This window comes from Gouania willdenowi, chromosome 9 (genome assembly GCF_900634775.1).
Source record: "Gouania willdenowi chromosome 9, fGouWil2.1, whole genome shotgun sequence".
Lineage (NCBI taxonomy): Eukaryota > Metazoa > Chordata > Actinopteri > Blenniiformes > Gobiesocidae > Gouania > Gouania willdenowi.
In genome coordinates this window covers 17320064-17337153 of record NC_041052.1, presented here as the reverse complement: position 1 = coordinate 17337153, position 17090 = coordinate 17320064, and the positions used below count along the sequence as shown (strand labels likewise).

Sequence of the window (17090 nt, the reverse complement as noted above, 5' to 3'; positions counted from 1 at the left end):
GTGAGTTTGTAAATGACACACTGAATTAAGTTATTGTATAGAAATTGTTATTAAACAGTTGACCTTACTGCTTTTGTTTTCTTAAAGAAAACACTAAAAATGTTGCGTAAACCATGCAGACTTCATAGACTTCAGATTTATAACAAAGCAATCTACAATTTTCTTGCCTAATATTTGCGTGTTTTGTTTTAGATTTTTATTTTAGTCTTTTATTATCTTGGCTTTCTTAAGTTTTCTGATTAAGAAATAAAAAAACTACATATTTTACAACATTTAACATTACAATTAAAAAAAAATTATAAACTCTCCCCTTAGCATCTCAGCATAGTGCGAATAAGAAATTAAACGTGCCTGTGGCACACATTTTGCCTACTCAAAGGGTAAACAAATCTAAACAAAGAGGGGGATGGCTCACATCGCGAACGGAATGCAAAAAAGTTTGAAAAAACTGTGGTGGGAAAAAAAAAACTTTTAAACTCAAATTGGTATAAAAAAAAAAAAAAAAAAAAAAAATGTTTTTATCTACAAATGCTATAAATCGATTTTTTGCCCAGCCCAAGGTTTAAACAGAGGTGAGATGAAGCACATCCGTGCAAATCTGTGTCAGACATCAGCTGACCAGATGTTGTTTTACTACAGTCGCACAGCTGGTCTGTGAACGTGAACAGCAGTTATTAACAACAGACCGTCTGTGAACAAAGCTCTCTTGATTCCGGAGGAATAAGGCCTGTCTTGATCCACATGCTGTATTAGATTATATTGATCCCAAAAATACTCCACATATTGTCTGTTTTATTCAAAATATTTTCATTGGGATTATAACCATGCACACTCAAAGCTGTGTTCTTTTGTTCGGCTTTGGCCTCCAGGTCCTCAATGAATGGTTGCAGAACAATGAGGATGTTCATTGTTATCTTTCCTTGGTTTTAGGTCTCAAAGGTCGGTGCCACTGTTTTGTTTCACCCTTTTACATCCTACAACCTGTGGCCACACGTTTATCTTTTCCATTGATATTGTGTGTGAAATAGTTTTTTGGCTCTGCATTTTGATTTGTATTTTTATCAATCTTTTCATATCCTTTGGGTGCTATTATCTGCTCCTGGGTCTGTTAGCAAAGCTACCATGTGTGCGCCATGTTGAATGATTAGTGTCATTACGGCACCCATCCAATATCCTAGAATTGACCCCTCAACTTCCTCCTGTATCTTAAGGACCTTGAATAGGGTGAACTTTGATCACATTGAGCAGTTGGATGAAGTGGTAGTATGGTTTGACTAGTTAGCATGTTGTGCCTAGTTTTTGACAGCAAATCTTGGTAAAAATCTGATTTAACAAATTATAAATAAGGTGTCAGAGTTCAACTAGTGAACATGTTGGTTTGTGGCTGTTTTTGAGGATGGATGTTGTAAAAACTAACTGTACGAGCAGTGTTGGTGTTGCTGTTCAACCAGTGCTTAATTTGTAAATGGTCAGGTCCCGGAACACCTGCTGCATGTTGTTGCGGCAGTTAGAGAAGACAAATTAATGTGCCTTTTGCTAATTGAATGATCCAATGTCATCACGTGAACACAACCAATTAACCTAAATGGTTAATAAAAGAATGATGAATCAGCCCTAAAGAAGCACGGACAATTGTCCGTTACGGCACACATCTGTCTTTCACTCTGAGTGACAACTGTCTATTCTGCCATGTTTCAGCACTAAGGACAGCGCAAAATCTGCGCTAATTTAGCCACTTTAATTACAAAGGTCACCAAACTTTCAAAACACAAAAACCCACAATAAATATATAAAATAAAAATGTGTGCTTACCTAAACAGACGTGTTGAACTTTGTATCTGCAACTTTTTTCATGTTTGTCTTTCATAAGCCAAGAGTAGCAGCTCCTCTTGGCTTTGATCTCCTCCACATGTCCTCCTCATGTCCCCTGGATAGTTCTCCTCTTGTGTCCTGTCTGTTAGAAGTAGGTGCTGCTGCATTAGCATCATCTCTACCGGTGCTGCTCCTTGCTACGCTAACTGCTGCTGTGCTGCTGTTCTCCTCTACGATTTCCACAGAAACAACCTTGGACTTATTAACCTTAGGCTTATCCATTATTTGGACTTTTGTGGTGACCTTTCAGAGCATTCATTTTAATTTTATTTTGAGATTAAGGCTTCCGGTTTCCATTGCAGTACTTCCGGTTTAGGACGTCACTATGTTGCAGTTTGTTTGCAGGTTTAAAAAAGAAAATTATTGTTTGAAAGATTACGGCTCCCGGTTTTGATCGCGGTACTTCCGGTTCCGGTTTAGGACTTCACTGTGTTGCAGTTTGCTTGCGATAGGCGTGTCGGCGTGAGCTCACGGAGGAGAGATGGAGAGTCCAACACGGCAACCGGGACAGGTAGCGAGTCACACACACACACAAGTGGATGCATGCGCGCGGCTGATTTTGTGCGTTTTTGAGAGTGCGGCCTGTTCTTTCTACGCAGTACCATCTTTAAACAGCGTGAGGTGTACAGGAGTTAACCCCAGAGGAGAAGCAGCCTCCAACCGAGACTACAGATCTCCCCTTTGTCCCCCCCAACCACAAAGAGGAAAGGTTTTAACAGCACCATAACACCTACAATAAACAGCTCTAACCATTATATCACACACACACACACCTGGTGTTGAGGTCTGGTGATAAGACATTTTTGCATATTGCAATACTGAGGTATCTGTCCTTTGTGTGTGAGTGTAGATTTATTCACCAGTCAAATAGCATTTCATTTGAGTATTGTTGTTCTATTACACTAGCAGTTCTCTTTCTTGCTGTCACCAGCTGAGTGCTATATGGTTTATAACCAGCATAGTGGTAATGCATGTACATGTGCAGTTCCACTTTACACACATGCACACACACACACATAAAAGATAAGCACCCCTGCACTAAGAAATGTTAAATGCCAAATAAACAGCTTTATTTATACAAATCTGTGTGTCTTTTATCAGATTCTACCTTAACCGCCGCATTGGTGCAAACTTTATTTATCTATTTATCATGCGCATGTCCCATAGAATTTAACCAGGGAATTGTATCAATTTAATAAGTGACTCCAATGAACCCAGATTCATAAGATTAATTTAAATAACCAGTATCAGACGGGCTATGTTTGTGGTGTTCTGTATTGTTTATCTGCAGAGTCCAGTCATTCAGACTCACATTAGCACAGTTTTCAAATGTGGACCTTCTGAGGGTGTGTCAGCCTGAAGGTAGACCCGCCTGAAAGCTCTTCACTGTAAATCTGTGTAATGTATTCCAGCCCATGTAACTCTGGTTCTGCTCAGAGTTTGGCCTGAAATGAAAGCTTGGATCATTTTATTGTCACGAAAGCATAGTCTGTCATTTAAATATTAAACAACACCCTTTAACATAGCATAAATGTAGCTGATTTCAGGACAACACATTCACAAGTTTTCTCACACTCACTCCTTATGACTCAGTGAAAACTAACACATAAATAACACAGTATAACACATTACACACATCAAACAACAAAAGGACAGACGCATAAATAGACATGAAATACTAAATAAACTAAATGTTACAAAATAATGTGCATAATACTTATTAGAATATAAGTAAAGTATAATAATGAATACTGAAGTGAAGGACGTTTGTGCCTCTGCCACCTAAGGTAGCGTCTCTATTCTCAGCTCACCTGGTGGTCCCTGAATTCAACATGAAAGACAAAAAGGGAAACTTTATTCCCTCTACGTCTAGCGCTGAGCAGGGCCTCCCTCCTCCTGACCTCTCACCCAGAGTTTCAGCCCAAATATTTCACATCAAGTCTGGCTTTAATCTTCTTGTAATCCTTCTGTGTTATGGATGCGAGCCTGTGTCAGGTTACAGGAACAGTGAATGTGTGTTCAATGGGCATCAGGTGAGACCAGTGACCTTCATCTGTTTTGAATCAGTGATGCATCATTATGGATTTTAGCCGATTGATCCTATAAGTAACTGATTGTTTTAAACCTCTCTGGTGTTGGAATTACTCTGCTAGTTGTTCAAACCTGAGATTAATCAGAGGGACGTTAGAGGCGATGTTTCTTATGAATCAATGTTTCATACCAGACTTTTCAAAACCACAAGGCAAATCAACAGGAAAATCAAATAAACATGGAAAAACAATTTCTGTTGCTGGACCTGAAAACACTCAGGGTTGACTAAAAGTGGTATCTAAAGCACTCTAGTGGTATCTGTCATTCTGTCCTTGGGCAAGACATTTCACCCTCATTGCCTAGTATGAATGTGTTGATGGTGGTCGAGGGGGGTTGATGGTGCAGTATGGCAGCCAAGCTTCTGTCAGTCTGCCTCAGGGCAGCTATGGCTACAATAGTAGCTTACCACCACTGTGTGTGGAGTGAAAGAATAATATATTGTATAGGTGATGTATAAAATCCAATGCATTATTATTATATTGATTATTGTTTACTTTTTCTTCTATTCGTCTATCTTTTCTTGACGTCATCTTCTGTTCTTCTTGTTTTCCCCACAACATTGACTCTTACCATACATATAGTGTTTCTCCCGCTTAGATGCACATTTTTTTGTAGTACTTCAGCAATATGTTTATTCCCCTCTATCACTAACAACTTCAACATTTCATTTTGTGCTTGCTGCTACTCTGGCTCCCCCTTTCTCCACGTTGAACACCATAATGAGAGTGAAACCCTAGTTTAAATAGAGGTCTACACTGCTTCTATTTTTTAAGGAGACATTATTATTGTTTTTGTTTTCTTGGGAATAAATGATATAGAGAAACAAAACAATCGTTTATAAAGTAACAAAACATTAAGTTGTTTTTGTACAGTATGTAAAAACAGAGATGGATACTTTATTAGACTAAATACAATAAATAGTGTACAAGTTAAGCCCACAACCAAAAAAACACACATAGTGTAAATGAAGAGTAATAATGCAAGAGAGAAATAGGGAACTCCACAGTTCATTCCCCTCAGATTTGTCCTTGATGTCTGATCAATTTAACATTAGACTGCAACGCCAACACCTATATATATATATATATATTTTTTTTTTTTAAACAAGCAAGCTATAAATTAGTTTTGTTCAAAGAAATGGTTCAGTCTTTGCTTTTTCACTTGGAGTCACACATCTCATTTTCTTTGTTTAGGGTTTACCAACAGTTGTATACAACTTATTACGGACTTTTTGGAAAAGGACGAGTCCTTCTCACTCCTGAGAAACATCCTCACCCCACACTGTAATCCAAACCACATGTCATATACAGCTCACTGTGAACGCCCGCTCATCCTGCGGATCTCCAAGCTCTCATGGTCAGACTGTGTACATTTCTAATGGGGACTTCGAGACGTTTATTTGCGGAGGCATTTACGTATCTTTTTAACACAACATAGAGCCTCACTGTGCATAAACGGTCTCCCTCGCTCCAAATTTATCTTCGTCTTGCCTCTAATCCCAATGTTTGAATCGTGTTGCTTTGGTTGTGGCTGCTGTAGGTCTTCTCTGTAATCCTTCCATAAATTCACCCTTCATAACGACCATTAGCACATCACTGCTTACAAGCCTTTGACCATTCAGACAGTGTATCAGCTTTACAAAATTATTCAGTGTAGCTGTTGGTTAGACTTGCATGCAGCGCCTCTCTGCCTTATATCTGGAACATCTAGGAAAAAGTGGTTTAGGTTTTCCTTAGAAATGTGTAGAGATAAATGATCATCTTAGGAGCAGATGTGATAAGAAAAACTGAGATTAGAAAATATAATAAGACGACAATACTCAAATCATGACTTGGCGATATTACTCAAACGAAGATTGTGTGACAATACCTGCTGGATTAAATAGTTTCCAACTTTTCAAAGACATAACTGTTCACTATGTCTAAAGTATGATGAAGTTACACATATAGAGGTACAACTGTGCACTTTGTTTTTGTTAAATGCTCTTGTTAAAATCAAACCATGATTTAGCGACAACAACTGTGCAGCGATACTTGGATCACGAGTCTGCAAGGATGCTCAAAACTGTTCACTCTGTCCAAGTTACACATATAGAGGTAAAACTATGCACTTTGTTTTTGTTCAATGTTGATTGATATTAAACAGTATCCTATTTTAGTCTTTTGAGAATCTTCGCTATGGTGACCACTGAAAAGTGTCGGTCCACAAGATGTCGTAGTGCACTGTGTTTCTCTGATGGAGGAGGAAACTGCATGTGAGCGTTGGTGTGAGTGAGGCCGTGCTGCAGACATGTGGGTCAAGTTAACCTGCTTTTGTGTGCAGCGCTCTCCACACAGATCCAGCTGTGGATGGACAGCATGCAGATGTGGTATGTGCTGTAAATGATGAACTTCATCTGATAGTAGGATGAATGCAGTATCATCTGTGACTAAAAGTCTGCACAAATGATTCCTTTTTATGATGTTCACAAGATGAGGAGACGTTTTTCACAGAGGCTCATTTCAACCAATGTCGGTGTATGGTGTTATATTTGTGCAACCAATGCACGGGCAAAACCTATTTCTGCACACTTGTTCTATGGACGATCTCTCCCAAAGATTGAAAAACTGTAATACCGGCTGTATGATAGGGGAAAGACTGTTAAATAATCTACTTAACGCTGATGACCTGGTCATCATGTCACCCTACTCTGCAGGCCTGCAGCAACTGCTCAAAGTGTGTACTGAATATGGTGAACAATATGACATCAAGTTTAACCCTAAAAAGAGTGTTGTGATGATCGTGAGGACTAAGGAGCAGCGTAAGGCTGTATTTCTCATGTTCCACTTGTCAGAAGGGGAGCTGGCGGTTGTGGAAAAAGTCAAATACCTTGGTCACATCATCAAGAGTGACCTTTCTGATAATGATGACATTCAGAGGCGGTACTGTAAATTGTATGCACAAGCTAACATGCTGGCGTGAAAAATTTTGTATGTGTACAGCAAATGTAAAAAAATAGCTTTGTTTAAAGTCTACTGCACACCACTCTACACTGCCCACTTGTGGTGCTGCTACACAAAGGCTAAATTCCATAAACTACAAGTAGCATACAACAATGCTTTCAGGATTCTTTTGAAAGTCCCTCGCTGTGAAAGTGCCAGTCTGCTGTTTGTGCAGAATAATAAGAAATGTTGTTTATAAATGTATGATAAGGCTCATGGACTCACATAATGAAATCATAATTGCTCTTATACGGACTGACCAGAGCAGTATCAGGTACAGCTTGGAGCTCTGGAGGCACTGGAGAAAGTGCTTATATGGACTATAATAGTGATATTCTCTGTTACGTTTGTCTGTCTTTTTTAGCAAAAATTTTATGGACCTTTGTGAGTCTGAAATAAAGATTGATTGATTGATTCATTGATTGATTATGGAGCCACTTTCATCTATCATCAAGCACACCTCTGCCAGTATTTTCCATTTGGGAATCAATAGAATTCACGGTTTCTGTCTGGCTTCAATAGATAACTATGCACAGTTATTTCATCACAGCCATATTTGTATTTCACATACAAACACTGGCCCGCATTTATCAACCTTGCATGTCCACGGGTGCATATATAAGTGCATGTGGTCATACAACAGGACTCCCATGTGATTTTTAAAACATTCATATCTGACCAATCCCAGTGTACAAATAATTGGGTGATAATAAATCCGGTGGCTGAATCCCATCGTCATTAACGTGTTATTTCCTTGAATATTCCTAGTTCGGAGGCCCCGCCCACTAAGGTCAAACTAACACTGGCAAGAAAATAAAAGTTTCAAAGATGAAACCGTATTTCTCACATCTGAGCTGGGGCAAAACAAAGATGTGCTTTTTGACAGTGGGAAAACTGGACATAAAGGAGCTCATAAAAAATGCTCTGAGCAGGTGATGTCTGCCCCCCTGTGTGCACTGTGTACAACCTCACAGCAGAGATCCTGGAGAGACGCATGAAATATGTTTATATTGGCCTCAGTTGTTCGCACGATTTAGTAGCAGTGTTCAGGTATTTCGTGGAAGAAAAACCAAAAAAGTGATATCCGTAATATTGTGGGATTTTTGGAAATTCAATTTATTTTGTTTAATTTATTTTCATCTGTTTTGATCTTTTCTGAATGTGTCTCTGCTTATGCTTCAATGACAGCTGGGGTTATTTACTACTTTATTTTCAGACTCTGTCAGATTTTGCTTGGCAGCACCGCAAATCCACACACTCGGGTTTGCGTACACAAGCTCAGACCTGACGCAAGATCTTATAGTGTACACTGACATCAAAATTGATAAATACCAAAGCTTGCGTGAATATGAACGTATGCTTGTCAGATCTGAAAGTATGAACGGTTGATAAATGACGACCTGTGTGTTTACCTGCAGCAGATATTGCAGATACAACCAGGCCACATATTCAAGTCGAATGTCTGCTCCACAAGAGTTCTGCCCTCAGAATATTCATTGTTCAGAAAAATACTTTTGAGATGCTTTTGAATGAAATCACATATTTGTTTGTTGGTAATACATAAATGTTTTATGTTGTAAACATTACTACACAGAACCTTGAAAGTGACAGAAAGCAGAGACAGTTTTGTTTCACTGAAGCAGTAACTTTAGTTTTTCCATAATGGTAAACGGGAGGCGTCCTGTCACTGCTTCTCTGAGCATGTCTGTAATTTTACTTTTTCTGTGCTTTGTACAGGATTCAGTCTCAGAGAGGCACAACCCTATCCACTCACGAGACACTACTGTAAAGCACAGCTTTCAGCTGGTTGATCAACCTCACGCTGCATTTTCTCAACGTGATGAAGTCTGGAGTGTGGCTGATTTATCTCCCGCCAATTCATTAGGAATAATGTCCAAGGTGGATGAGGACACAGAAAAACATCCTGCTTTGAAAAACCTGGAGGAAGAGGAAGCTGCTGATCTGCGTCGTGAGGAGTCACTGCAAAATGGATCAGTAACTATTCTTTATGGATCCGATCAGAAACGCTACAGGATTCACAAAGGCTCTCCAGGTCCGGTCGGGCAACCAGGAAGAATGGTAGGTTATATTTCTACATGGAAAGTTATTTTCTTCAAGGTCACAGTTTAACTATAGATACTTAAAATGCACTCTAGTAAACGGTAGCTTTCTTTACTGAGATAAAATTTAAAAATGTACATGGTAGGCTTTGGCAGTAGGGATGTAATGATTCAGTCAACTCCCGATACGATTGGATTCACGATACTGGGTTCACGATACGATTCTCTCACGATTTATCATACAAAATGGGACTATAGACAAGTGATGACTGACTTTATTTTTTTCGGGGAAAAACTAGAAAATACTGTACTATTTTCCTTTTATTTTTCATTGTCAAAAGAGTCCTTTGATAAACTAATCAAAACAATGCAATTTAACCAAAAATACATCTTGAATGAAATAAATAAAAAAAAAATACAAATGAAGAAGAAGCCTATTAATTTAAATTCTGGTTCTATAGTAAACGATGCAAAACTGCGTAATAGTTATTTTTGCAACTGAAAATGTATTTTGTGCCTTAACAATCACTGTATTTACGTCAGATATTTGTTTGGACCAGCAGAGGGCGCTGGTAACCCAGTGGTCGGTTGGCATGCATATATTCATGCAGTGAAGAAGAGATGCTACGTGCTAGCAGACAGAGCTAATAGAAAAATGTGACTCTTACAGATATTCACGTAATATTACAGATATTCTTTCGGTGCTAAAGGGGTGAAGAATCATTCATGAACATGTTTAAGAGTAGAAGGCGGCCAGAAAGGAAGTAGTAGCAGATTCCGCCCGCCGCCAACACTTCTGGACAAGAGAAGGATATATAGCGCCCTCTGCTGTTTAAAAAAAGTATTGTGATTCAATTTTCACAGTATAGATGTGAACCGTGATACCAATGACTCGATTTTTAACTGCCTTACGATTAATCGTTACATCCCTATTGGGCTGTAATACCATATACCGCGGGGTCACAAAAATTGCAATGGTATCAGTTTCAATACTTGTCATTTTAAAAAAAATGCAATGCACTTATATAGGAGATGAGGATAAAATATTAAATAGAATTTATTTAATGCCTCGTGTCATTTTATGTGTTGAACGGGTTGTCGTTATGTGACAGCGTGGAAGTGACTAGATTACATTCAAATCAATGTAAATGACGTGACCTCAAGTTATCTCCCCTCAAGCAACGTGACTAGCGTCATTTGAGCGACAAGGTCAAGCACGACCTTGTCGCTTAAAGTTGAAACATTTAATCTTTTCAAGCGACAACTCCACCGTCCTTCACTGTCTGTAGAGCTGAGGCTGCAGCCCCTCCTTCATGCTGTGAGACGACTGTAGCGGAGGCTTCCTCAACTTACCGGGGCAAAATTAAAGCCGTTAACTCCTTGAATAAGCCGACATTCTGAGTGAACTCATCCTTTTGTTACTCCGTAAGTTGATCATTTAAACCATAAAAGTGGCCAGAGTGAGAAGGAAAAGGAGTGATCAGACCTCTCTCCCCATCACTCGGCTCTGCACACACACACACACACACACACACACACACACACACACACACACACACACACACACACACACACACACACACACACACACACACACACAGTTGCGTTTGGTGTGAATGCACCCTGAACCTTACATCATATGTTTTAATTAGTCACGGTAAGTACGGTCTCAAAATTTGGATACCGCCCAAGGCTAGTACATGGTATCTATTTTTGGGCAAATAAGTTGCACCTTTTTTCATTTTGAATTGATATTGTGGCTTATACAATGATATGTCATGTATGCATGCATTTTTTTTTTTTTTTTTTTTTTGTCTGGCAGTGCAATCGAATTTATAGTAACCTTGCTTCCTACTAAGAGATGTTTTGTATATCCATGATAACGCGGGGGCAGTAAACACTACTGCACCTTTCACATCACTATTTACATACAAGGACATCTGAAACTTAAGGGGAAGTCTTGAATGTATTTTTACATTATTTATATTCTACCCAGATCGTAATACTTAAAAATATTTACTGGCATGAAGTTAACATCAATATTCATAGTGCCTCTGATTTTCTTTATTTCAAGGTATACCAATTTACATTTTATTGGCTTTCCCTTATTTAATGTTTATTACTACCAAACTAAATAGTCACAAATCATGCCAAAATTACTAAATAGGGAATATTTAAGTTAATTTTGATAAAAATGTATTTTTCCTGTTCTCCCAAAACCTGTAGGTGAAGGTATTTATTAGAGCCGATGGCCGATATCTAAACCCGATTTTGGAAGCCGATATTTCAGGCCGATAAACTTTTTTTTAAAAAAGCACATTGATTATGAAAGACAATTGATATAAACAGATATAAATGCGGGGTCCTTCCGTCAGTCAAGCGGGGTGCCTGATCAAAAATCCTTATCCTATTAAGGATATAATAGGATAAGGATATTTGATCAGGCACAATTATATTATATCCTTATCCTATTATATCAGCTTTTTATTTGTAAGCCTATTGGCTTCTACCTCTTCCATGCACATTACTTTTTTTTTTGTATATTCATACATCTACAGTAAATGGATGTTTTTTATGTTCTTTCTTTTTTCCTTTAATGGCTACTCTAAAGTGCTAAATAAAAGTAGAGTTTAAGCTAGGTCTGTGGCCTTCTACTTATTCAGATTTTTAAATTAACGGGTACTTCTGAAAGGTCTCCAAAGTAAACATACAGTATGTAGTCTCTGTTCTCATCACTTCAGACCTACGGAGCTCGTAAATGTTCCTAATAGTTATAAAATATTCTGACGATGCTCTTTTTTTCCAGGGATGTGCGGGGAGAGAAGGTTTCATTGGAATTACTGGTGACAAGGTAAGTGTATATGATGGCAGTGTTGAGAAAGTGGACTTTATTTTACCACAGAGAATAAACTTCAGTAAAAGTTAAATACTGAGTAGTAAATTAGCACATTTGCTAGTTCTAACACAATGCAACGACTATTAATAAAGTCTGTTCAGAGATTAACGTTTTGTCTCGTAACGTGAAGTCACAGCCACTCATGAGCTGTATTTGATCCACATTAGCATTCTTCAGTAGCATGAATGTGCTCACTGGACAACAGAAGCCAAACTACGGTGGTTTGCATGGGACCAACTTGTTTACTTTTGCTGGAACTGTTCACTGCAACTGTACACCCTCACACCTCGTTTAACTATAATTGCTAGCAAAAAAATGTTATTTTTTTTCCAAGAGTTTCCTCAAACTTCTCCTGACCTTTTCTATGATGGCCTGCTACAAAATGAGCATCAAAGACAGGAATCTTCTGAACAGTGTGGTTGAAACATCTGGTGAAGTTCAAGCTTCACTTTTAAGCATTTATGAGCTGAATTTGTATCATTGTTTCACACATAGGCTTGAGTGTTTGTATTATTTAAATCATTTATAATTCTATACTTCTACACAAATATTTTTTACTTTCATTGTAGTGAGAAGTACTATGTGTGTCTTTATGTAACAATGTGTTGCAGGTTTTTCATCCTGCTCCTATCTGTAAGCCAGGTTTTCCTTATTTGGAACAATAATAATTCACTTAAGCTTGTCAATATAAGGTTTAGCTTTAAAATCATTGAATACTAAATTAGAGCCTCAGATTTTCAGTTTAAAAATTTCCCTAATTCCATTTCAGAGTTAACCAATTTCCCTGTCATTTCCCCCGCATCATTTTACCATTTTCATTTTGTTTTCATTTCATCAGCTTTCCCTATTAATAAGATATTAATTCTGGCTATTAAACTTCACAAATATGCTTACTAGGGTTAATTAAGTTAACGATTTTTATTTATTCCATATTTCTATGCTGAAAGAAGTGTAGCGTGACATAACATGAGATTTGAAGTCCATCTATTTTGTTACATTTGCTAGACGTTCTGTATTACAGGGAGAAATATGATGGAACTGTGACATTTTCCCAAAACATGTTGTTGAGTCCGTGTCATGAAGCTATTTCCATTTCAGGAGATGGAGTCCATCATATCATGAGATTATAGTCGAATTGTGCGCTATTTATGCCCACCCGTTGGTATGGAAAAACAGGGCGAGTGCACAGTATATTCATGCATGTTAGAGTACATTCCTTGCTTAATTGTAATTTAACCTTTATATTGTTTTCTGAATAATACAAAAACTATTTTACAATGTCCTTTTTAGGATTCATGCAATTTCCGTTTGTTTTTCTACAGAAAAAGGAGGCCCTACTAAAATACCTATTTACATTCAAACTGATATATACAATTAAAATACCTAAAGGTGTGTTACGTTAAGAGACAGGAGTGTGAACCGCTCCATGCAATGACTTTGTTCATCATTATGGGATTATGTCTCTATAATGACGATTTCTGAAGACAATTAAGGATTATTAAAATATATATTAATTATCAATAATATTATTATGATTTATTTTTCCTTTCCTTACTGTGGGATAAATAATGTTGACCAAATTCTTAAATTTGGTCCCGATGATGCCATAAAAAAGTTCCTGGATGGACAGGTAATCAAAGTAATTGGAGATTTGCTATAGTTTTATTCAAATGTTCTTCCTCCTCCTTGCAGGGATCTCAAGGTCCTCCCGGCTTGGATGGGAGTAGAGGAGATCAAGGTTCTCCCGGTCCTCGAGGTCTTCCCACGCTCTACCTGTGGAGTAACTCAGAGCAGGACCTGGCTGAATTCAGGGTGAGTCTGAAAATAAACCTTTCACACATTTCAGCTGTGAATGGTCTCAGTGGTGTTTGGTCAAGTTCTGCTGCTCAGCGTGTTGCCTGAGGTTTTTCCCTGAGGTTGTTCCTAAAACCATGTCAGGCAGAGCCATTTCCTCCCTTCTTTGCGTTGGATGTTAGATTGAACCACATGAGCCATCCTTTGAGGAGGCTTGTCTTTACATGAGTGTCATTGGTTCTCACCAGTCTCTCCACTGGTTTTCCTTCCTCAGAGCATTTATGATAAATACTGATCACTACAGACGACAGCCAAGCTGTAAAATCTGCTCACCCCACAGTTGTTGTTTTTTTCTTAAATTTCTTCTTTCTCCCTCCAAAAAAGAAGGTAAAAAGCTTCTTGGTTGATGCATTGATACTGTTCTGCCTCTGTTATTCAGATTACTTGATTTAATGTGTGTTTGTTTCTAAGTTAATTCTGATGAAGTTTCCAAAGTGTGGCTGTCTCATTTGGACTTTACCTTGGTCATTACAGACTGTTCAGGAAAGGGCAATGAGATAATCATTGTGTGTAGTATATTGGCCACACACGGGGATCCTGGTGTCATAATCTAATGGCTGATCAGTGTGAATTGGAGCAATCGCACAAGTAGAAACGGGCTGAGTAATCCTCTCCAGCCTGTCTCAGAAGGACGACAGACATTAATGCGCCCTGAAGTACCTGCCAAGCTTTGTAACCACAGCCCGTGGCTCCATGCTGGGTCGAGCCCGCTTAGTCGCTGGAGCCTGGCCTCCAACAGTGAAAGCCCTCAGTGTTGCTTCTCTCCGAATACACTGAGGGCTCTGAATGCTCTGCGTCAGTTCTTGCTGAACTATGAGAGGTTTGGGCTTTTTTTTTTTTTTTTTCATGCTGGACCCCTGTTTCAACTTGGATGCCAAGACAAATGTGACCTGCAGCAGTAGAGCTGGGTGGTGTGAAGAAGAAGCAGAAGGACTGCTTTGTGCTCTTTTCTGACAGCGACAGTGAGCTCTGTATCACAGTTTAACAAGCTCTCAACACTGTCAGGCACCACTGATGGCTCCATTTTCAATGTGAAATGATGCAGGACAGCCAAACTTGCAGGATCTATCCAACCTACATTTAGAACCACTTTATCCAGACAGGAGGAGGAGTTTACACACACGGAGCACCCTGCACATGAGTTTATCACAGGGTTATACAGTCATTGCATAACATGTCCTTGTGTCCGTATTATACACCTGCTTATCCCTGCACTTAGGGTGCCTATCTCCAGCTCACTTGGACATAAGCGGGGTACACCCAGGTCAGGACCCCTGTTTATCACAGGGCTATATGTAATAGAAAAAAAACAATTATGGCACTTAATGAGTCATCATTTGAACACAACAGCATACCTGAGATTTGATGTCTAGTTTTGGGTTTACAACCATACCAAACAATTTTTGCTGACTGATGGTTTGCCAACTTAAGAATGGTTAGAACATCATGGTTTACCAGAATATAGTTTAGCCTTACAATTGTTGCTGATCCACAGTTTGAACAGCACATTGTACCTAAGCATTTTTAGTTGAATCGTGGAATGAAAACCAAAGCCTTTGAGTGTTTTGCTTGTCATGATTTGAGCACCTGAACCTATCCAGTATGATTAAGTCTAGGTTCCTCAAATACTATGTTGTTGAGGTTCTTAGAAATGGCATAATGCTGGACCCATACAGGCATATATACAATACAAATAAAGAAATATGACATCAAGACATTATAAAAGCTGGGTCATGTTTCTAAAAACAACCAGAGAAATCATTTACAGCCATTGGTATTGTTGTGTTGGTCAGTTTTTAAAGTCTTACTGTTGCTCTTTTCTAGAGGTCGGCCTTCTATCAGATGCTCCGAGTTGGTTGGCCGGTGAGTATTTCTGCTTACATAAACAGTAACACAAAGCCCTGGGGAATATATCCAGATTTGCAATATATTGAAATGACATTCTATGCAATATAGAAAATGACAAATTGCCTATAGCAATAAAGTAGTTTTTTTCTCATTAAAATGCTAGTCATGAGTCGCTGGTTGCCTGTCTCTTACACAAACTCCACTCTTGGTGCTGTCTTCTATCAGACTGTGAAGGAACTCCATACCGGCCACCGGTCGCACATGTTTTTGGTTAGCTTAGCTAAGACTGTCCGAGGAAACTAGAGCCCACTGAGCACACTGTGGGAGAACATGCAAGCTCCACAAATAAAAACCACTACTAAAAACATAGTCTGCTTACTTCTAAGGTGTACCCTGGACCTCCTGGACCAATGGGAGAAACAGGCAAACCCGGCCCTCCTGTAAGTTTAACTTGGAACAAATGAATATGTATTTTCCTGTTCCTGGAGAGTCACTGTCCTGCATGTTTCAGATGTGCTCCAACTCAAGAAGCTAACAACTGAGCTACTTATTTGATTCAGGATGTTGACATCTAAAACAAGTAGGACAGCAGCTCTCTAATGGTCAGAGTTCGTTAATGAAATGTGATCTTATTTAGGGAATCATTGGAGATCAAGGAGAAAGAGGAACCCCGGGAATGAGAGGAGAAATGGTAACATGTCTCATGTCACCTCATGCCTCATATCACCTCATGCAACAACACAAGTAATTCCTCTTAAGTCTACAGTACGAGTGTCTGAAGTGTCTGTCTTGATTTAGGGTCACCCCGGGCCGAGGGGCATCCCCGGCAGGGCAGGGCGATGGGGCAGAAACAGCGTGCCAGGCATGGATGGACACCCTGGACCTCAGGGAGCTCCTGGATTAAAGGTATGAACTGCCTACAGGAAGTGATGTAGAAACTGAAGCTTTTTGAACCACAGATGCATTCATTCCTGATGCAATAGGTTTAAAGAGGAAGAGGGTTATGAAACATATGCTGGCCACTCTACAGCAAAGTATTCCTCATAGTGATTTTTAGGGATGTAACGATTAATCGTAAGGCAGTTAAAAATCGATTCATAGGTATCACGATTGACATTGATACTTTGAAAATTGAATCACAGTACTTTTTTTAAAAGGCAGAGGGCTATATATTTATCCCTTCTCTTGTCCAGCAGTGTACACGGCTGGCGGAATCTGCTAATACTTTCTTTCTGGCCGCATTCTACTCTTAGACATATTCATAAATGATTCTTTACCCCTTTAGCACCGAAAGAATATCTGTAATATTACTTGAATATCTGTAAAAGTCACGTTTTTCTATTAGCTATGTCTGCTAGCATAGCATCTCTTCTTCACTGCCAGAATTTCTGCATGCCAACCGACCACTGGGTTACCAGCGCCCTCTGCTGGTCCAAACAAATATCTGACGTAAAGCATTTACAGTAAATGACTGTTTTTTAAGTCCAA

The 17090-nt window shown here is 38.9% G+C and overlaps 1 protein-coding gene across 1 annotated transcript in view; it reads left to right on the top strand.

The window, feature by feature from the left end:
- Nucleotides 1-17090, top strand: part of LOC114469478 (collagen alpha-1(I) chain) — a 57827-nt gene that overhangs the window by 9805 nt on the left and 30932 nt on the right. The window contains exons 6-12 of the mRNA XM_028457022.1: nt 8682-9023; nt 11811-11855; nt 13593-13712; nt 15579-15617; nt 15989-16042; nt 16240-16293; nt 16401-16508. Of these exons, the coding sequence (XP_028312823.1) occupies nt 8682-9023; nt 11811-11855; nt 13593-13712; nt 15579-15617; nt 15989-16042; nt 16240-16293; nt 16401-16508 (762 nt within the window). The remainder of the gene's footprint in view (nt 1-8681; nt 9024-11810; nt 11856-13592; nt 13713-15578; nt 15618-15988; nt 16043-16239; nt 16294-16400; nt 16509-17090) is intronic.